Raw genomic sequence first — 23,042 nt, forward strand, 5'->3', positions numbered from 1 at the left:
TGATTATATGTTTATCTCTATTTTTCTTTTTTTCTATATCTCTCATGTAGCACACCAAGCTTAAAGAGTTGATGCTGTGTAAGTGAAATGTAAAAATCTGCACATTTGCAAAACTATCATATTTGAAAATGCTCTGAAAATCACAATGTGTTATATAAATGTAATGTATTCATACCTTTGACATAAATAAATTACATGGAAAACAGCATAGAAAGAAGATCACTGGAGATACAGAGAAATATTTTAACTCATTTTTCCAGTTTCCTTGAAAATAAAGGAAGGGAAGGAGACCCTTTCTCTCTTATTCCTTTGTCAAAGTGAATACTCGGATAAAATTTATGGATGGTTAGGTGATCGGGTAGTAAATATCTAGACTAGGAAAAAGGAGAGGAAAGGTTACTTCACTTCATTATGATTTCTTAAGTTCATCTCACCTCTGTAAAGCCAAGAATGAAAAATCATCATTTCCTAAAGTGAAAATCTAACCTGACTGAGAAAGGTCATCGTACCTCTGTGTAAAGTGAACATGGCATACTGTACATGATTGATTTTAGACATTTTCCTATCCATTCAATGGTATCTGTATACATTTTGAACATATCTATGCATGCATGTTTTATGCACATAGATAACTAATCCTTTACAATAAAGCAAATAGGAATGCTCATCACACTTCATCTGAAGCAGTGGTATAGACTGAACAATGAAGAGGATTCTGAAATGACAGATGAGCTGATACAATATTTGTTGTAAAGAATGACTTAAAATGCATAGATTAAATTTGAAATGTATTGTTTAAAAAGTCAAAATATTATAGGCTATCATCATCAAATACAAAATATTCCAATTTTTAGGTACACACTTGTTTCTTAACGGATATATTGATAATTTTTAATGTTTTACTATATATTTGCTTTTCATTCATAGAGGTCATTTGTATTTACCTCATTTGTAACTTTTGTATCCCTATCTTTAGTTTATGATAGAGGACTAAGAAAGAAATACTGTTGCAATTAAACAATTCCAAAAAAGACTTGCTACTACTGGCCATTTGCCTGAAAACTAGCAAAACTAATAAAACACTATTTAAAAGGCCTAGAGCAGTTAAATGCCATGAGAAATCAGTAGGCAAGCTTTCTAGGCCTCAGGCTGGAATTTGAAGAAATCTAAAAAAAGAGGAGGGAATTCAACCTAGCAAGCAAATACCAAAAGTCTGATCTAAGACAAGATAGTAATGACATCTTCACAAGTGATACAAATCCCATGTTTTTGCAGTACCTATTTAAACATTAGTCCATTAAAATTTAATTTCTGTTTTTAGTCTTAATGTAAGTAATTGTACTGTTTTCAAGCCATAGATTAACTTAATTTCACATCATCAAAGATGTGAGTTGATTAATATTACTTTGCCTTTTGGGAAAGTGTCCTTTCATCGTATACAAGGAGAATATGTCTTATCAATCATCTCTACTATTAAGAAAAAAGTTTAAATTTGTGTCTCTGTATATAATTGAACTCACAACTGCCATTTTACCAATATTTAAATACATAGGAGTAACACAAAATCTAATTGGACTGGTCTGCCAGGTAAACTTAAAGGGATTATAGTGTTAAAAAAAAATGACCATTTTATACCAAGGGATGATATTTTAATAATAAGTATATAATTTTAGTCATTCTCATGATGCTTATCTAAACAATGCAATAAGCTAAAGGTCAAGTGGCTGATATTTCTAATAAAAGATAATTATATCATCCATGAGGGAGACAGTGTGGGAGCCATCTCTGAAGATGGCATCTGCTGATTCTCACCTCTTGATGTTCGTGTGCCTCTATTGCCTCCCCACACATGTTAAACAGGGTCACCCTGTGTAACCAATAAGGTACTGCAAAAAATGACAGAGCATGACATCTGGGACTTGGTCATAAGAGATATGGCAGATTCTACCTTGCTCCCTCTTGGATTACTAGTTCTGGGGAAAGTCAACTGCCATGTCATGAAGACAGCCAAGCAGTCCTAGGGAGAGGGCCACATAGTGATTAACTGAAGTCTTCTGTCAATAACTAGCACTAACTCGCGGGGCGTGTGAGTGAGCTCCCTTGGAGGCAGATCCTCCAGCCCTGGTCATGCCTTCAGATGACCAGCACCTAGGACATCGGGATTGCAACCTGATGAGAGAATCTGTGCTATAACCATACAGCTAAACTGCAGCTGGATTCCGGACCCAAGAAACTGCCTGAGATAATACATGCTTACTATTTTAAGCTGCTAAACTTTGGGTTAATTTGTAACTTTGCAATAGATACTAACTAATAATAGCAATGTATACAGGGGGAAGAATGTGAGATGAGAGGTTGACAAATCGAAAATGTATCCTGATGGCAATTTAAAGTGGAGTGCTCTTGGACAGGTTATTTTCAGTCTCTTGTGTCTCAGTTTTGTCATCAGTAAATTGAGGGTAATAAATCATACCTCACAGAGGTTTGAAGAATAAATGAGATCAAAGTACTTAGAGGGCCTGGAAAGTGATTGTCCTCAGTAAGTATTTGCTTTTTTCTTTTCTTTAAATTGTGCTTAATTTTAGAGGATGTCTTTTTAAAGGTTGTCAAGTGAATTATTTGCAGTACAGAGATGAATTTTACAAGATGCGTAAGAACTGTATGCAGCGCTAAGACTACGGATGTTTGGGTACTCTCCCTGTTTTTCATGCTTGGGCTTACTTGTTTATATTTATTTTAGTGAAGATCTTGCTTCGAAATATCTTGATTTAAGAGAGGTGGATTTGTATACATTCCTTTAAGTAGAAGTGAAGAAAGTGTGTAAATTATTTCTGAATAGTTTGTAAGCCCTAAGTATAAAAGATCTCTAGGAAATAAAACTTCTCCAGATCGTGCAGAAACTGTTCCATTCTGAAATGGTCTCTGACAGCTTCATGCTCCCGTTAGACACCTTGAGGTCAAGAAAACAACTCAGAAATATGCTGTATCTGTTTCCTCTCCATGTGTGTCTATCTTGATTCTATTATTTCTGTGTCTTTGACTGAATACATTGGGAAATTATAAGTGAGTGTTTTTATAAGCAGTCGTTCATTTTGTTAATTCATAATTGACTTGCACTGCCCTTACCCTTGGCATATAACATTGACATTTCAAATGATTTTTGATAGACTCTGAGGGGCCATGACCTAAATAAACTAGTACCATTACAAAGAGGTTAAACCCATGGACTCTACATGAAGACTTGCAAGGCTTTTTGGGTTCAAATCCCAGTTCTGACACTAACTGTATGACCTTGTGCACATTATTTAAAAACACTCTGTGCTTCGGTTTCTCCCAAGCAAGGTGAGAAAAATATCAGCAACTATTTTATAGGTTCATTATAAAAATAAACTATTTATTAACAATATAGAACACTGTTTGTCAAACAGCAGGGGCTTGTCAGTTTTGCATTTTTGTGAGGTAAATATTTGAATGGCCTGGGCCCTGAAACTCACCTGGTAGATCCATTTAGTGAGTGTAACAACAACCACTCAGCAACCAGAATCATTCTCTCTCCTATTCCCTGCATATACTCAACTCTGCTTTACTATAATTTTGAGAGGAATTTATATCTTCCAGGGGTGTTTGAGAATTTGGATATTTCCTCAGATAGAACCCGAACAAATCATAAATGTATGCTTTTCTCCGAAATGATAATATGTTTGCCTTTTACAAGTGCATTTGGTTTTCATAGCTCCTAGATTTTCTCTAGGTGTGTGTGTGTTGGGGAGGGGCATTCATTGGGGATAATCAACCTAAATTTTTTTTAAGAGTGGTTTTAAATTCCTTTGCAAATCTAATGAAAGCTACAGTCCATCTCCCAGCAGGAAAAGAAAAAAAATCACTGAAGTTATGACTGTGAGCACCAACTGGCCTTTGCTATATTTGCTATAGGCCAAGAAAGTGGACTGAGGATAATCGAAGCCTTTTTTTTTTTTTTTTACAATGGTTGCTGTATTTAGGAAAACGGAAAGAGAGAGAGAGACAGAAAAAAATTCAGGACATCACAAAATATTGGAAGCCAAAATGGACTTTAACAAATGAGCTCTCACTTGTACTACAGGGAATAATTGTCAGTTTTTAAGAAAGGAATGACAGACTCAAAAGTGACTGAAAAGTATGTAAAATAGTTTAGGTCATTGTTCAAACTTTTCTTTTTTTTTTTAATTGGAGAACTAGGGATGGAGGTGGCTGCAAGGATGTCCTCTATATGGGTGACTTCTGAACAGGTAGAATTGAGGCTCTATTTACCCCATATCTACCAGAGAAGTGTTGCTTTCATAAATACGATTTTTTAAGCTTCCAAATAAGACTGTATTTGAACAAAGAGTTTTATAACTTAAAAGGGATTGAGAACCACTCTTCTAGATGATTTTCCATGAAGACAATCACAAATTGAAAACATCTCAACCTGCATAATCAGAATCTGAGAAAGTTTGTATTAGTAGATATACAATCTTACAGGGTGTGATAGGAGTGACCCCAGGGAGGTTTATCTTATTCTAAATATATAAAAATATGGGGGCTTCTGTGAAGCCACAAAAAGGTAGATTTAGAATTAGTATAAACATTAATTAATTAGCAAAAAGAATTAAAAATTGAATACCCCCAATTGTAGAATAGGTTGCATATGGAAAAGCTGCAAAAAAATTTAGGTAAAACCACAATCAGTTACTTAGAACAAATGAGATCGTTGCAGAGCTATCCTTGTTAAGGTTGATGTTAAAGAGGTAAAATGTTTTCCACAAATCCTCTTTTGATTACAGTTTAAGAAACAAAGTACCTACTTATGTCACATCCATTTCACCAGTTCTTATGTAATTTCACCAGTTTTCTTTTCAGATGTTGAGCTATAATTAGTTATGAGCCATGACACAAGTAAGTAAACCCCATATGTATAGGTCGAGCAGCATGAAATTGAGAATATTTAGCTTTTTTGACTGAAAAATGGCAATTTCATATGGTTCGACCTTGACTACATCCTTCTCTAGTTTCGAAGCAAAATATAGATATATAGATAGATAGATAGATAGATAGATAGATAATATCCTTCCCTCTGCATTATATCTTCCAGTTAATTCACAGGGGTCCTGCTCTTCTTTGATGGCTGATAAGACCAGTTAAAGAAGTTTGAATGAGCCTTCTGGTTGAAAATAAAGAGAAAGTAGTAGAGTCCTGACTCTCCTTGTTCAACAGCTCTTGCCAAGGCTTTCTGAGGCTTCTCAAGGGGACCATGAGAGCTGAAGTTAGAGTAGCCTTAAAATCATGTTGGTTAGCCCTTTAACCATGTATTTTATCACCTCGACAGCCCCCTTAGCAGCAGAATATCTAAAACACAATGTCCTATAAAACAAAATGTTAGACTGCCTTGCAGGAGAGGAAGGCAGGTGAAAGGGTTGAGGCTTATCAAGGAAGCCAGCCAGGGACAGCGGCTCCAATTGCTTTTGGAGCATTCTCGTGGAAGCTGTGCCCAAGTTGTACGAGCTGGTTGACTTCCTAATTAAACACGGTTGCCAGCAAGAGCAATGGTGTGCTGGTTCAGAAAGGAGGGGAAGAAATAACACACATCAGTGATAAGGGATTTGCAGGTATTTCTGAGATCATAGAAAGCAAAGTGGACATTCCTGCTGGATGCTATTATCTACTCTTCCTTCCCACGTGGGCCCCTTAAATTTGCCTGCCTGTAAGGAGGCTGTTGAGAATCATTCAAGCCAGTTAAAGAAATTGCTTAAAAATAAGTATGTGAAACACACGTTAGCTCAAAGGGCTTGGAACATAGTCACAATCACGAAGTCCTTACTTCTTTTCTCCTTTGTACCATTCAAAGGCTGGAGGTGGGACACCTGCACCTTCACATCTTATCAATCCACTGCGTCCCGGGGCCACTGTGCCAGATTTAATTTCCTGAATCGTAGGAGCAACTGAAAAAGAAACAAACAAAAAATACTGGTAGGTAAGTAAAAATCATCTTCAGCAGAAATACAACACGCATATATTTCTGTTCCTTTTATATTCAAAGCAATCTTATGCCTGATAGGCCAATGCATCACGTTTTCAGTGTTTTATGCTCCTAATACAAGAATAGTCTCTTTCAGCTTCATTTTTCATGTGGGGCAATAGATGAATGTTCCCAGGAAGTGTAGAGTAAATGCCATACATTGGGGCCTTGCTTCCTATTGGAAAAAACAAACAAAACCCCCCCGCATGCGTGAGGGAAACACTTCATCTGTACTGCAGTCAAATTACACTCCAACAATTGCTCTAATTTATTGAGTGATCACTGGGAGCCAGTCACTGGGCTAGTGCTTTATGTTCATGACTTCCTCACAGTAATACTCTAAGCTAGATGGTATTATCCCACTTGTACAAATGTGATAACTGTAGCTCAGAGAGGTTAAGTAATTTGTCTAAGGTCACACAGCTGTTTAGTTGTAGAATTTGGAAATGCACTCAGGCACGTTGACACAAAGCCTGAACTCTTTCAATACTCTGTTTTTTCTGTCTACTCCTATGCTTTAATGACTATTATTATTATTTATTTATTTTTTAATGTGGCTTCTTCTACCTGGAATGCTATTCTTCCCTATTTTCACAGATTCCGGAACCAATTCAAGTGTCATCATCCCTAAAGACTTCCCGGTTGCTATTTCTCTTCTTTGAGTAGTTTTTCTAAATCTGTCATACCAAACACTTTCTTTTATTGTGTTTATTTATGAGGATCCCAGGCTTCCTTGTTAGCTGCCTGAAGGCAGGGTAAATATCTCATTCAATTTGCATATTCAGAGATCAGGGCACAATGCCTGGCACACAATTGTGCTTAAAAAGTTGCTTTGTAGCAGAACCATTCCTTTATTTATCAGTTATTGAGCCATCAATACAGGTCAGATATTTCTCAAGGCACAAAGCAGTTAAACTCCCTGGCATGATGAAGTTTGTATTCTAGATGGGATCGGGGGTGGGGTGACTATAAGCGGTAATATCACAAATAAGTAATTTAAATAAAACGTTAGAAGATGATAAGAAATACGGTTAAAAGGCAGAAAGGTAAGAGAAATCAAAACAAAGAATGGATTTTTATTTTACATAGGGTAATTTTATTAGGACTCATTGAGAAGGTAAGATTTAAGTGAAACAGATATAAATGAGTGAGTTCCCTATGGCGTATCTGGAGAAAGAGTCTTCTGGGAAGAGGGAACAGTTTACAGTAAGGACCTGAGGCTGGAGCGAGCCTGATTTGTTTGAGAAATACCAAGGGTACCAGTGTGGCTGAAACAAAGAGAAAAGGAGACTAGCAGGAGATAAAGTGTGACAGTTAATTTTGTGTCAACTTGACTGGGTCATATAGTGTCCAGATATAAACATTATTTCTTGGTGTGTCCGTGAAATATTAGCATTTGAATCAGTGGACTCAGTAATGCTTCTATTGCCTTCTCCAATGTGGGTGTGCATCGTACGGTCCATTGAGGGCCTGAATGGAACAAAAGGCAGAGGAAGGGAGAATTCACCCCTTCTCTGTCTGACTGCGTGAGCTAACTCATTAGTCTTCTCCTGCCCTCAGAACGGGAATTACACCATTGGCTCCCGTGGTTCTCAGGTTTTCAGATTGGGACTGAACTATACACGGACTTTCCCGGGTCTCCAGTTTGCAGATGGCAGATTGTGAGATGTCTCGGCCTCCATGACCACATGAGCCAATTCCTCATAATATAATCTCTTTCTAGATCTAGATCTATAGTTTTACATGCATACGTGTCTATATATATATATATATATATATATACATGCGTATGTGTGTGTGCGTATACCGTTGACCCTTGATCAACACAGGTTTGAACTGTGTGGGTCCACTTATATGCCGATTTTTTTCAATAAATGTATTGAAAATTTTTTGGAGATTTCCTAACTGCTGTGAAACAATCCTATCAATTACACTAGGCTACCATAAAGCTGTCATATTGCTGCTGCTTCATTATCAATGCATGAATCGTTATACCTGTAAATAAATTTGAATTTGTTTTTCACATTGTCTTTTCATTTTTTAATGTATAGTGTTAGTAATACCTATAACATGTACAGTGTTTTGTATCATGTAAGGCTATTGCTGTAGGTGCTGACCGCCGATTCATCTTGTAAGTGGACCATGCTAACTTATGGTATCAATACAGTACAGTATGCAAATGGATTTTCTCTTCCTTATGATTTTCTTAATAATGGTTTCTTTTTCTAGCTTACTTTATTGTAAAAATATAGTATATAATACATCTAACATATAAGTTAATCGACTGTTTATATTATCAGTAAGGCTTCTGGTCAACAGTAGAGTATTAGTAGTTAAGATTTTGGGGAGTCAAAAGTTACATTCAGATTTTCAGCTGTGTTGGGGTCAGCACCCCTAACCCTGACATTGTTCAAGGGCAAACTGTAGATATATATATATATATATATATATTATTGGTTCGATTTCACGGGAAAACCCTGATTAATACATGGGGCCAAATGATGGAAGAGCAGGTAGGACCCTGAGGGTCATTTTAAGGACTTAACTTTTACTCTGAGTGAAATGGTGAACCACTACAGATGAGGATCTAATCTGATTTTTGTTTTAAAAGTATCACTCGCTGCTGTGTTGAGAAAACACCTGAGGCCAGGATGAAAGCTGAGGGTGAGTAGGAAGCTATTGTGGTCAGCAAGTCAAGTGATTGGCAGCTCTGACTAGGGTGGTAGCACTGGAGGTAGTGGAAAGTGATTGGCTTTGTTGCCTCTTGTAAAGCGGAGCCAATAGGATTTCTTGACTGATATAAAACAAAGAGGGGACTCCAGTATGACTTCATTTGGCTTATCTGGCAGGTTAGAATAATGATATGGGGAAGACTGTAAGTAGAAGAGCTTGGAGGGAAACATTTGGAGTTTTAAATGTGTCATTTTTTAAATAGAATTTTTAAGTTCACACAAAATTAAGCAGAAGATACAGAGATTTCCCATATATTCTTTGCCCGGACATATACATAGCCTCTATTATCCACATCCCTTACCAGAGTGGTACATTTGTTACATTGACACATCATTATAATCTGAAGTCCATAGTTTACATTAGGATTCACGCTTGGTGGTGTACATTCGGTGAGTTTGAACAAAAGCATAGTGACATATATCCATCATTAAATACTATACAAAGTATTTTCACTGTTCTGCAATTATCTGCATTGGGCCTATTGATCTCTACCACCCCTCCACCCCTGGCAAGCACTGATCTTTTCACTGTCTCCATAGTTTCAGCTTTTCCAGAATGTTATATAGTTGAAATAATATAGTATGTAGCCTTTTCAGATTGACTTCTTTCACTTAGTAATATGCATTTAAGTTTCCTCCATGTCTTTTCATGGCTCAAGAGCTCATTTCTTTTTAGCACTGAATAATATTCCGTCGTCTTCATGTATCACAGTTTATTTATCCATTCCCCTACTGAATAACTTCTTGGTAGCTTCCAAGTATTGGTAATTATAAATAAAGCTGCTATAAACATCTGTGTGAAGTTTTTGTGTAGACATACGTTTTCAGATCCTTTGGGTAAATTCCAAGGAGTGTGATTGCTGGATCATATGCTAAAAGTATGTTTAGTTTTGTAAGAAACTGCCAAACTGTCTTCCTAAGTGGTTGTACAATTATGCATTCCCACCAGTGATGTATGCAGTTCCCATTGCACCATATTCCTGCCATCATTTGAGTTGTCAGTGTTCCAGATTTTAGTCATTCTAATAGGTGTGTAATAGTATCTCATTGTTTTAATTTGCATTTCACTGACGATCTATGACATGGGATACCTTTTCATATGCTTATTTGCCATCTGTATATCTTCTTTGATGAAGTGTCTGTTAAGGTCTTTGGCCCATTTTTTAATTGGTTTGTTTATGTTCTTATTGTTGAGTTTTAAGAGTTCTTTGTATATTTAGTAGGATAGCAGTCCTTTATCAGATGTGCCTTTTGCAAATATTCTCTCCTAGCCTGTGGCTTGTCTTTTCATTCTCTTGATACACAGAGCCAAAATTTCTAATTTTACACAGAGTCAAATTTCTAATTTTAATGAAGTCCAGCTTATCAATTATTTCTCCCATGGATTGTATCTTTTGATGTTGTATATAAAATGTCATCACCAATCCAAGCATGTCTCTTTTCATAAATATTTTCTTTTCTACCAATCTTTTTAGCATAGTACATATTTTAAATAACACCATGGGGAAAAGTTCGATACGACAGAAACCTTGACGATGCAAATACAAATTCATTCAGACAAATGATTTGAGTAAATGCGCATTTTGGATCTATTTTAGTATAGTAATAAAAAGTACAGAGTTTAATGATTTTTGAGTACATCATGAACATGAAAACTGTGAACACTCTTACAACAAAACATTGCCTTTCCTTTTAAAAATGCCCTTGCAAATTCACCATTTTCTGTTAAGGGTGATACTTTATTTTGAAATTATAGCACCTCTATATGTCTGTGGTATATTTATTTGTAATAGTAAAGGTTCAACTTACAGTTCTGGAAAAAAATGTTCAAAGAAATATTTTTATTAGAGTGCTTGCTAATAATTGTGAAAAATAATGAAAAATGTTTACCAAACTATTTGAATAAGAAAATGGTATAATACACACACACATTTTTATATATGTATATATGTAAATCTATACTACATATCAGGGATGCCAAAAATAAAGGTATACACATGACTTGTATTTATCTTTTGTTATCGGTATATATGGAGCATTTCTATTTTAATGCAATATTTTTTCCTTTTTTTCCTTTCTTAAAATGTGCATACATTTTTTGGCACCCTCTGTATATATGCACACACAATACAATAACACATACATTGATGTCATATGGGGAGTCATTTAATAAATTTCAACCTTCTGTGTTAAGCAAAGATTCATATCCCCCTACAAAAGGCAATAAAATACACAAAAGACATGTATAAACAAAAATCTACCGATTTGTCAATTATTATGACACTGTTTTGCTTGTGAGAGGTATAGATAAAATCATATTTTCATTCTTGCTCTCATAGGCTTTCATCTCTCTTTCGCCCTGTCACACTAAAAGGCCATAATCTTTTATGATATCCAACTATTATTGAAGATGAAATAACCATATGCAACAGGAGATCCATCACAAGCCTCTATTGATAACCTGGTTAGTTTAATTACCCTCTTGTTTGTCAAGGGGGCCGTGACTCATTACAAACAAAACCATGAAATCCGGAACATTGCCTGAAAACCCAGGCGTAATGAACTGAAATAAAAATCTAATTTGTCATTAAAAGGCTTTTATGCAGGACAGTGTGCATATGGCTCAGGATTAGGTGCTGTACCACACCAGTTAAAGAGACATGATCCTGTTGTATAGGGGTTCATAAGCTACTGTGATGGACACTTAAAATGGAAAGATACCTAAAATGTCATATGGGAGCATAGATAAAAAATGAATCAAGATTTAAAATGGAACATAATAAAAAGTCCTAAGACTATTTTTCATGTTACAGAATTAAAGAGTTATGAGCTGTGAGTAATCAATATAGAGAGGAGAGTCTCATCCAGATTTCATTTTGAGGCTAAAATTCTAAACTTGAACTTGAAAGCTTTATTGATTTTTCTTGGGGACATGAATACACCCTTAATCATATTATGCTGCTTATTTTGAATATGATTGTTCAAGAAGAGGAAGATTAATCTGCGTATTTATTCTTAATTCCTTCATCAATTCAAGAAATATTTTTATTAAGTACCACATTAATAAAAAATAATATTCCTTGCCTCATAGGCTAATATCCTTGGGGTTTGTGTGTGTGTGTGCACGTGTGTGTGTGTGTGTGCATGTGTGTGTGTATGTATACATGCATGGGCAAACAAATTATTTTTGATTTAAGTAAATAGTAAGGGAGTGATATGAACTAAGATAGAAATTGAGCAGGGTAAAAGAAAACCCCTTTATTGACAGGCAATAATTGAGCAAAGAATTTAATGATGTGAGAGAAGGAATCATGTACTTATCTGTAGGAAATTATTAAACTAAGAGGAAACAAAAAAGTCAAAAGCCCTGAGTTGGGAACAAGCTTGAGGTACAAATATACTTAACAGGATTATGGGGAAACAGATGGTCATCATGACTTAAGCAGATAAGTGAGAGGAAGAATCCAGAAGAGAAGGTTGGGTGCGCAACTGGGGCTCAGATTCTGTAGGGTCTGGTACCCATGGTAAAGCCTTTGAAGTTTATTCTAAGGAGATGAGGTTTTGGAGATTTGTAGTGGAGGAACAACATGGTTTGATTAACATTTTACAAAGATTCTTTAGCTGCTGTGGGAACATGGTCTGAAGAGAAGCTGGTGAGGAAACAGGCAGAACAGTTAGGGGGCTATTGTAGTAATCTTTAGGATGATGAGAGTCATTGGCAAATCCATAGGAAAGGCAGAAATTGAGAGAAAATTTAATTAAATAGATCACTGGTCACGTTGGACCTGAGTAAACTCATTTTAGTTAACTGGCAGTGACAGGACATTTTTAGTGAAATTTCCAAGTTTACACCATTCTGACTAAACCCTATTACTTTGTATAAATAAAACAGTTCTTTGGCTTCAGAAATGTCTGATTATACCTAGCAAGTTTCTTTTCTAGAACACATCTCAGAGACTGTGATGTCCATGTATGTCTTATGGATTTCTTATCGTATGTAGCTTTGTCCCAAATTATGAGACCACAAAATTGCAGAAGTTTTTATATTGAGCTCTTGTGGGCCTATATTTCTTGGGACATATTCTGGGTATGTTGGACAATTGAACTAATAAATATGTAAGGTCTATTCCAAATACTATGTTATGTGACCCGTGAACTTCCAGGTCAACAATTATCACTGGTTCAATAAGCTCACAAGCTATAACGTACTCATGAATGTTATGTGAGGAGAGGCGATGATTATTTGCATCGTAAGGATACAGTCACTTATTTGCCAGAAATATATACCTCACAACAATTAGGACTAATTAATTCTACAACTGGAGCTCAAATAGTGAATTATAAGCACACGTGGCTAAGTTGTACAAAACATTCATTTTCCACTAAAATGTTTCATGTTTTAAGAAATCAAACTGGGCTTGTCCTAGAAAAAAACAATCAAATAGTACAACTTGAGTGACTGCTCCAAGAGCCTATTGCTTTTACCATCCTATTCCACTGCTCTGTGAATTTTGACCCTGGCCCAGCAATGTAAGCTGTTTTTATAGGAAGTGGGAATGTAAATGTGTGCATCTACATACAGAACTGTTTTTCTTTCCATGGAGATAGTTTTTTTGTTTTGCTTGCACGCAACATCTTTCAATTACACCAAAGTAGCAAAGAAAGTGATAACTTGGGTTCCTCAAATTCATGAGTACAATGGCATCCTTCGGAATAAACTGATTTATGTCTCCTGCTGAAATTTAGGCATTCTGCCTTCCTGTCAAATTGGATACGGCTGTGAGCTGAAGCAATTGCACAGTGAAAAAAATCAATTTGACAAGAATGCTATTAGACAGATGTGGGGAACAACAAAGAACAGATGTTGGGAAAAGCCAGCAGTGAAAGGGTCAAGACGGGATATTTAACACCTGAGTGATTAGATGCTCCTGAAAGAAGAGTTTTCCCTTTTCATTTACTCAGTGGGATTATTGCCTTTCATTGTTTAGCCAGTCATTTCAGGATGAAGATAATTAAAGGTTCTTCATCCAAAACTCCAGACTCTGCAGGTGCAAGCAACAGAACCTCAGCACTTGGCACCCAAAAAGCCTAATCAAGATTCAAGTTTTCTTAGCTACATGACAATAGCCACAAAGACCTTCCTCTCTTGCCATCCTCAGTGGGAACTTTGGTTTTGTACAAAGTCTTATTATTTAAAAAAATGAGTGCATCCAAGGATTACTTTAATAGCCTTAGGGAGTTGAGCTAATTGAAATGAAAATTTAGAGTTCCAATGGCAAAAGAATTTGACCACCAGCCTATTGTCTCAAAATGATGGGCAATGATGAAAGTGATATGTTAAGTAATTAGAACAATAAAGAGTGAGAGATAGTAAAGAGAAATAAGTCAAGAAATTCATCCTACAGAAGCTATATGGGATAACACTGTGGTAAATAAGCATGTTGGCCTTAGTCTAGATTCTAGAAGCGTGAGCTACATTAAGGTGCCCTTGGTCAAATGGACAGACTTTGAAAAAAATGTAGTTTTCAGTGCCTACCAGGGAACACATCCTATAGGATGTGGTCAATACACTATTATTACAGATGAGACCGATGATAGCTAAACAATTTGACAATCTTTCAAAGGCTGTCACAGATCTCACAGAAATAAATCACAAGGTCAACAAACCCTTACCATGAAGCAAATACCGGGGGTGCCAAAAAAATGTACACAAGTGGACACTTTGGTCAATGTTGCTCAAGCAGTAGTTCACCGTAATCTGAAGTATCTGGACGCTGATGGTAACCATTCTGAGCACCTCTTGTAATTGCAGAAGTCAAACGTGACTTGTATTCATCATTTGTTATCGGTATATATTGAGTATTATAATTTTAATAGTTTCTTCCTTTCTTAAAATATGCATACATTTTTTGGCACCTTCTGTATAGCCTTGTATTTTGGACTAATTTAGTCTTAAAGAAAGCTAAAAACTCCATGTTATTGCTAAGAGAAATTTAAAAAAAAATTATCTAGTCAGATTTTTAAAAAATCAAACTACCAAAATACAGTCGAATCGTAATCTTCATGACATAAAAGACATTGAATTACACTCTGGTCTGCTTTCACAGGGGATGAAAATAATCCAGTTTATAATGTACCACCAGCTTCCCTAAGACCTTAAACATTTACACAGTAGCAAAATAGTGTTGTAAAAAGGCTCTGCTATGCAATCAAACAAAAGTGATTCTAACATTCACTGAGATTACTTAACCCTTCTAAACCTTAGTTTTCTCACCTGTAAAATAAATAATGCCTATTTCACAAGATTGCTGTATAGACAACATTAAGACAATTCATGGAATGTGCTTATGCTAGTGCTTTTCAGTGAGTTAGAAGTAAACATTAGCTATTATTAAACGAGAATTATTAAAAGTGTTTAGGTATCAAAGCTAATATCCCTTTAAAAACAAAGAATCATGATAAAATATGGATCGAAAAGGGAACTGATTTTTTTTAATCGTCTAGGTACTGCAAGCATATGATTAATTTAATTAAAAGCTGGACCACTATAACACTTTCACTCTCCCAGAAATCCTTCCATATCCTACTTTCTTAGTGTAGTTATTAACCAAGAAAATTTTCTTTGAAAGGCATTTATGGTAGACCTTGTCTTATTTTATTGACCAAGGAGTAAGAGGCTGGGGTTTAACAACGTGATAGAACAGCAAAAGTATGAAACACAAAAGTGTCCTTTCTAGAAAGATATGCAACTGTAGAGCTACATTAAGTGTTAGGGCACATAAGAGATCAATGTATTGATTCAATTAAGCATATGATGAGATCATTTTCTCTTTCACAAGAAAGGCAATAAATGGAATTTCACATGTTAACTTACATGTTTTCATTAACTGTTCAGTATTCAATATGATAGTGCACTAAACAGTGATCTCTGATTTCCTTACGTTTGCACAGGTACATAAAAAGCAAAATATTTTTTAAAGCATTTCAGAGCTAAGATATATAACTGCATATTAAGTCTGATTTTAGAGGGAGTAGTGAAGGCCCTGGTCCCCTGAATCTCCAAAGAAAAATCTGTGCATTTTTAAAAACTATAATATAAGGGGTTCTTTTCCTGAATTCATGGTTTAATGCTATTCTAATAATTAACGCTTTCAAGGGGGTTAAAAATCCTTAAGCTTTCATTAGTCAATTCTATTGTGATGTGAATGAATCTGATATTGTGGTGATTATGAGTATGTACCTGCTAGAAGCCACTGAAGGATGGATGGTTGTATTATCTGTGACTCAGGAAGAAGTAAATAAAAGAACAGTAAGGAGAGAAAGCATTATATAATGAGGAGCTTATTGGTGCTTAGGAAGAATTCATTCATCTCCTGCTTTTCACAAGGGTCAGCACTAGTGAAATTACAGCTTGCAGTAGCTGTTCCCTTCTAGTCGGCAAGGTTCACTCCAGTGGTGCATCCACTGTAAAATGTCTGAAACTTATTGGGCTGCCAGTGTTATCAGTAGGAATTAAATGTTTCACTGTTTTCCTAGCTTTTCACCAAACTTTCCTTCTTTAGATTTTACTCATGATTTGATCTCTCCTTTGTTGTCAGCCATGCTGAAATTATAGCTGAATGTGATTTATTTGGATACACTGAACACATTTGCCAGAATTGTGTAGTTAGGATTCTCCAAAGGCATCTCTATTCTCAGCATGTACGATCTTATAACAAAAGTTACCCATCAGTACAAACACCTCAGACCCTTACACATCTGAACACATTCATTTCATAGTGAAGCTATTACAAATTTCCTGACAAAAAAATATTTTTTAGTGAATCCCTAAAAAATAAAGATTAGAAGAGTCCATATGCTTTCTTTATATTATCTATAAAACATGAAAATATTGTTGGAAAAGTTTTTCTCATGGGAAATATTTTCTAGTTGTATTAATCAGTCAAGGTATGTTGTTTATGCTTCTATTCTGTTTATCGTTATGTTTTAAGTTATGGTACGTTTTCAAAGATTAATATTGATCTCTCAGAATGTGAATAAACTAGACATATATAAATTCAAGATTTTTGCAGTTAATCAATGTAACAAATATAGCAATAAAGATGTACTTGGTAATAGATGGGGATAACGTTGGGGGAATCTTTCCTTAGGCTAATTTCTCACCAGATCATGCTACCCTCTGGCCTCACGACCAGTTTATCCAATGACCTACTGATAAATCTGAAGGCACCAGGGAGCCTTGAGCTGGTGTGACTTGTGCCCTATGAAGAATAATCACTAGATCAGATTTCTTGGTTGACTGAATGGTTTATTATTTCTTCTTGTCTCTGTGGCCTTCAATAATCTTAAAATAGCACATTTAGAAAGTTGATTAACATTCAATTATTAAAATTGCTTAATTCTGAAAAATGAATAATTCATATTGCTAATATATTCTAAAGAATTACTTTCCAAACACAGTGTTGGTGAAAGAAAACCTTTGCATAGCTAGAAAAAAGAAGAAAAATTAAAGAGAAAAGTAAGATTTATATTATAGAAATACAGTGGTCAACTGCCTTTTTCTCCTAGTCTACCACCCTCAATTGCATGAAGGAGAATGTTAGACATCCAGCAAAACTATAGGAAACGTTAAGTAAATGACATTTCCTAAAACTATAGGCATAGATTCTCTGGTAAGAAAATGAACATTAAACTGAACCACTTCTACCTCTCCATTTAGTTTGAGGAGGCAATCAGTTGTGTCCTTAGACCTGCGTCATGGAAGATGTACTGTTATAGTATTTCTGTATGGTTTAAAGAATAAAGCAACAGAGGTCATGACTGTGAAGCAGATGTGCTTTACCCATAGACTTGCCATGAACAAGGAGGAAAACACAGCATAAAGTGATACTAGCTGTAGAATTGAGATGTAATTTTTCTCTGCATTTCAAAAACCAGTTTTGGACACTTGTATTTATGAACAAAGCTAAATCAGAGCAAGCACGATAAGTAGTGACTAAGAGCAAAAGGACAAGAAAACATAAAGTAGGAGAGACATTTTACTTACAAATAGTGTATCTTAAAGACATCAAAAGATGTGAGAAGAGGGGTGATAGAAAAACTGTAATTTCAGAAACAATAGTATGGGTTTATTTGGGACTAAGAATCTTTTACAAGGGAAAAAAAATGTCATTCTTCCTAAAATGATAAATAAAATGTGGTATGAGAAATCTCTGCCTAACAGGAAAAGTAATTTGACAACTAAAGGGTGTGTCAAGAAAAGAAATGTCTGACTGAAAAATAAGAAATTCCATGTCAGCAACAGTGGGACATGAATAAATTATTAAAGAAAATGTTTGGGCTCTTTCCTCTTCTGCTCAGAAAAAAAAAAAAAAAAATCTACCTCTCTATATTTATCTCTGTCTCTATGTGTGTGTGCCAAAAAAACGTATACACATTTTAAGAAAGGAAAACAAAAACTGTATTAAAATTGTAATATTCAATATACACCGATAACAAAAGATGAATACAAGTCACATTTGACTTCTGCAATTACAAGAGGTGCTCAAAGTGGTTACCATCTGTGTAATTTTAATAGGTTTTTTTTTCCCTTTCTTAATATGCGTATACATTTTTTTGGCACCCTCTGTAAAGGCCTAAAATTCAGCTGATACCCTCCTTATAATTTCAGTCTTATTTTATGACCCTTCAGTCAAATATCACGAGATACCTCTCTACGTACTGTGCCCATCCTGCAAAGCTTATCTGTACATTTTATAAACAGTGGACATTACCAATTCATAAATGTCATTACAAAACATTTCCAAGTCTTGAGAGACTCTATAATTTTGTAGGTCCTGCCTTTAGAATGCACCTTATCACCCTCACCACCACATAACTATCATGCTGGTGCAAACCAACATTAATAACCTCTTGCTTAGAATATTGCAAGTCTCCTAACTGGTCCCCCTTGTTCTGCCTTTTCTCCCTCTACAGGCCATTCCCAATATAGTAGCCATAGCATTTCTGTTAAAACAAGTCAAATCCTCCATTCTTGCTACTACAGACAGGCTCTGGCTTCCTCTTTTCGTTAAAAATGCAAGTCAAATTCATTACAATGGTCCACAGACCCCTAAATGATCTGATTGCCCTGCTCTTTCTATGACCACATTTCTGTCCATTCTCTCCTGCCCAATCAACACTGGCCACAGTAGACTACTAGATAATCATGGAATATATAACAAGAATGTTCCTACTTCAGGTTCTTTATATTTGGTAATTCCTCAGTCTGGGAGACTCCCCTTTCAGACATATTTATGTCTTGGTTGCATCCTCATTTTCTTGCAGTCTAGAGACTGCAATTCCACCTTACTGAACAGGATTTCCCGGACCCCCTTTGTAAAATAATAATCCTATCCCCTTACCTACAACCCCTTCCTTCTGAACCTTGTTTATTGTTCTCCATTCCAGTGATCTCCACCTGACACAGTATATATTTATTTTTTTATTTGATGATTGTCTCTTTTCCCTCATTGGAAAACACAATCCATACAGGAATCATGTGTCTGTAAAATGAATAATGCAATATATGCAAATATATGACTTTCATGTTTTTGATGTTTTGCTATATAATAATACCTTATGTTTTTTCATCCCTTTATATAATACTTAGTTAGATGAATATATGTATATATATCCATGTATGTAATGCATCTATTATCAATATATAATAAATGTTTCTATATGTATTTTATATTATATATAAACATATATTACACCTATTAATCTACATATATGTAATTAAATTTAATATATTCCTTAAAGTATTTACATATTATTTAGAACAAAGGATCTGAAATTAAATGGTTAACTTTAGCTTTTATTTTTATGTATATAATACAATATGAAATGTGACACTATACAACCTGGCATTAAAATACTATATACCTGGGTAGCAGAGGTCTACAAAAAATTCAAGCAGTATTTGCCTATGGTTTCCACTGTTATATAGTGACTGGAAAAGCAATCATGGATAACCTTTGGGCTTATGCTGTGTTTTAGTCAGCTATGCCACAGTAATACTGTGTGACTAATAACCACTACATCTTAGTGACATATGACAGTCAACATGTATTTCTATCACGACTATCCTCTGTCATATCTGTAATGCACATTCGTCAAAGCAGTCACATGGCCAAGTCTATCATTAGTGGGGCTGGAGAATATTATTCCACCTACTTTTAGAGTAGAATGGAAGTCCATATTGCCAAGGAATTATTAAAACCATTACTTGTAGGTAGAATTGTCCGAAGTCATTCAGGCTAAAAGTCTCTTCCATACTAAAGCCAAAGAGAGTTCTATGGGTCTGCCTTGAAAAGGAAAGTTTGTTTTATCTTCTGCTAAGGAAATGAAATGTTTCAAATGAATTGTGGATTTTAGAGTAATGGAATGTGAGGAATATCTGACTCAAGATATACCACAGAGAACAGATACCATGGAAACCAAAAGGATAGCAAGTACAATGCAAACCAAGTACTGTGGAAAGCTAGCTTGTCAGGACAGTGTTATTAGAGCACCCAGGAAAGGCTGATGAGGGAGGACCCCCTAGGAGGACTCCCCATTTCTTCAGCTACCACAAATGAGAGGCATTTGAAAATCAGGTAGTTTTCCATGTTCATATGTCATCTACTGACTCAGTATTTATTCTGAGTTATTGTTTGTTCTCTTATTCATTTATTTACTCAGTGCTATTGGTCAAGAATAGATTAAAATGGTTCTTGCCATAAAGAAGGTCAGGGCTCTAGTGGAATTAGGAAATGGCCAATAATGTCATCATTTTGTTTCTCTGTGGTCTAGCCTAATAAGAAGCACATAGTAGAGACTTTAAACATGTTTGTTCAATAAATAAATGTGATGAATGAATCAATGATCACTATAAAATGCTATAATTCTATGATTATACTATAATTTACCCTCCAGCCTTTTTCAATATAACACAGTTAGATCCCAATGAGTTAGACTCAATGTTGACAGGTTTGTTATGCTCATGTGACATATTAGTGCTGCTTTCTAATAAAGTACATTTCTTAAATAATTTTTAAGTAAAATTTTAGTGAGTAATGATGTGGAAATAACAGAATTACTAGGAACATTTCACCTAAAATTTAGCCAAAGCTAAAATTTTCTCTGAAAAAGTTATACCTTCTAAACATGTAAGTCTGTATTTTGATCAAATCAATTTGCTTGGAAATATTTATTTTGACTAAAAAATGTTGTTATTAGTTGAGTCTGAAACATATTTATGAGTCCCAATATTTATTCACTTTGTGTGTAAATTTCAAGATATGGTTATACACTGGAAAGTTGATATGTGTATACTAGATGTATTAGAAGCAGATTTTGTGTGTGTTTATGAAAGACACAGGATGAACGGAACCAGAACAATGTTAGAAGTAACATGTCCTGTTTCTGTTATTTTGGCTAAATGCTCAGTTTAGGATTTCTGCCTAAATTTGAGCTCACCATTTTTTAAAATGGAAATTTATAGCAGGAGGTGAGTAAGACTATAGTGTAAAAAGTATAAAGACTGGTCAAGGTAATGCTCCTCATTGGTTCTGTTATCCTCATGCTCTTTTCAGTGTGTTCCGTTGTGTACGTCAGTAAATAATGGTCCATTATGGTTTTATGTTCTTCTTACTGAAGTAATGTTATGAGGTGGCCTAGTAAAAGCATCAAAATAAACTATTTTAAATTGTGTGTGTGTGTGTGTCTGTGTATGTTCGTGTTTTTTTTTTTTCTCCTTCCAAAATGGAAATAAGCCTGCATTTGGTAACTAAACCAAATGTTTTCAGGGCATTTTAAATGCATAATTCATAAAAACCAAAAATGGTAAAAGAATGCACAGATTCCATCGGTATTCATTTAGCTATTGAAAATAGCTAAACACTAGGTAGACCGGTTTTGTCTTTTAACATTTTAATGAGCTTTGGGACTTTCATGCATACTAGTTATGTTGCCCTAATTACTCATTATAATTCTAATATGCATTTTATATTTAATTACAATGCTTATAAAGATTTGGTATGGACAGTAAATTATTATAACTAGCATGTGCATAATGATTATGAACTGAATTTATTAACTTTTATACCAGCATTCAGTTTTGGTAACTTCAGTTTCACCTTGGTGATTAACCACATTGTCTAATTAAACAAATATTGGTGTGCAATTGTAAATGTCAAAAAGCAATGTCTTCTTTTTCGTTTGTTGCCAATTTTCATCAAATTTATTTTGAGTCCTTAGCTTGTTTCATTACTAGACAAGCTTATTTAAAAATATTAAAGTATTATTAATTTTTCTTAATTATTTAAAAGATTGTAGGTTTGTTAAGACATTTCAATAGGGAGCCCAATGTCACATGATTAGAAGCTTTCTGCTAGGGGTAGGTAAAGTTGAGTGGGTTGCTGAGATGTCAGCTTATTTACATCCCAAACACAGACATATATGATTAAAAAATATATATATTCTCAAATTTTATAAACAATAAGAATAATTGGCTTCTATCAACGAGAATTTCTTTTCCCATTTGGCTTAATGCATTTCTACAAGTCTTAGTTAGATGTTAATTCTTTGCCAAATTGTTCAAAATGAAAAAATACAAATAGCTCCAGATTCATTCTCCATCTTTGAAATTTAGTTCAGAGCTCTGCATCACGTGGGCAATCAATACACGTTTATTGATTATTAGGGAACGAATAAGATTTCCTTGTAAAAAAAATCACATTCACTTACAGAGAAATAAAAATAACCAGAACTTGAATGTTACTAAAACCATAACTTTGTCAGGTGAGGTCTGTGTTTTTAGACTCCACATAATCTTATTCCTGATCTGGGTAATATTTATCTTCAGTGAAAAAGGGAGGGTATGAAAAAAAAGGATCATACAAAAATTAGCAAAGAAGTGTTCATCTGAAAAATCCCTAAATATAAACATCTATATAGTGAAGCAGTTAAGAGCTCTGCATTAGGATTAAATTAGGATCTTAGCTTATAACCAGTTACTAGTTATAGGATGCTAAGCAAATATGGTAACATCTTTAAAACTTTAATTCTTGCCTCTGTAATACAGGTATGATACAATCTACCTCAAAGACTTGTGGCAATTCAGTAAGGTTGTATATAAAGAATGAGTACAAGGAAGGCCTGTAATATAATGAACACTTGAAAACACGAGATGCTGTCGCACAAATACTACTGCTACTCTGATTCAAAGTAATGTAGATAAACATTCATCT

The 23,042-nt window shown here is 34.9% G+C and overlaps 1 protein-coding gene across 2 annotated transcripts in view; it reads right to left on the bottom strand.

The window, feature by feature from the left end:
* Positions 1-23,042, bottom strand: part of NEGR1 (neuronal growth regulator 1) — an 840,333-nt gene that overhangs the window by 191,744 nt on the left and 625,547 nt on the right. For both annotated transcript variants that reach the window (XM_074334947.2, XM_074334948.2), the window contains exon 5: positions 5,840-5,960. In XM_074334947.2, coding sequence (XP_074191048.1) covers positions 5,840-5,960 — 121 coding nt within the window. The remainder of the gene's footprint in view (positions 1-5,839; positions 5,961-23,042) is intronic.

The sequence above is a fragment of the Rhinolophus sinicus genome, chromosome 14 (genome assembly GCF_057876585.1).
Source record: "Rhinolophus sinicus isolate RSI-liver-muscle chromosome 14, RSI-T2T, whole genome shotgun sequence".
NCBI classification, from domain to species: domain Eukaryota; kingdom Metazoa; phylum Chordata; class Mammalia; order Chiroptera; family Rhinolophidae; genus Rhinolophus; species Rhinolophus sinicus.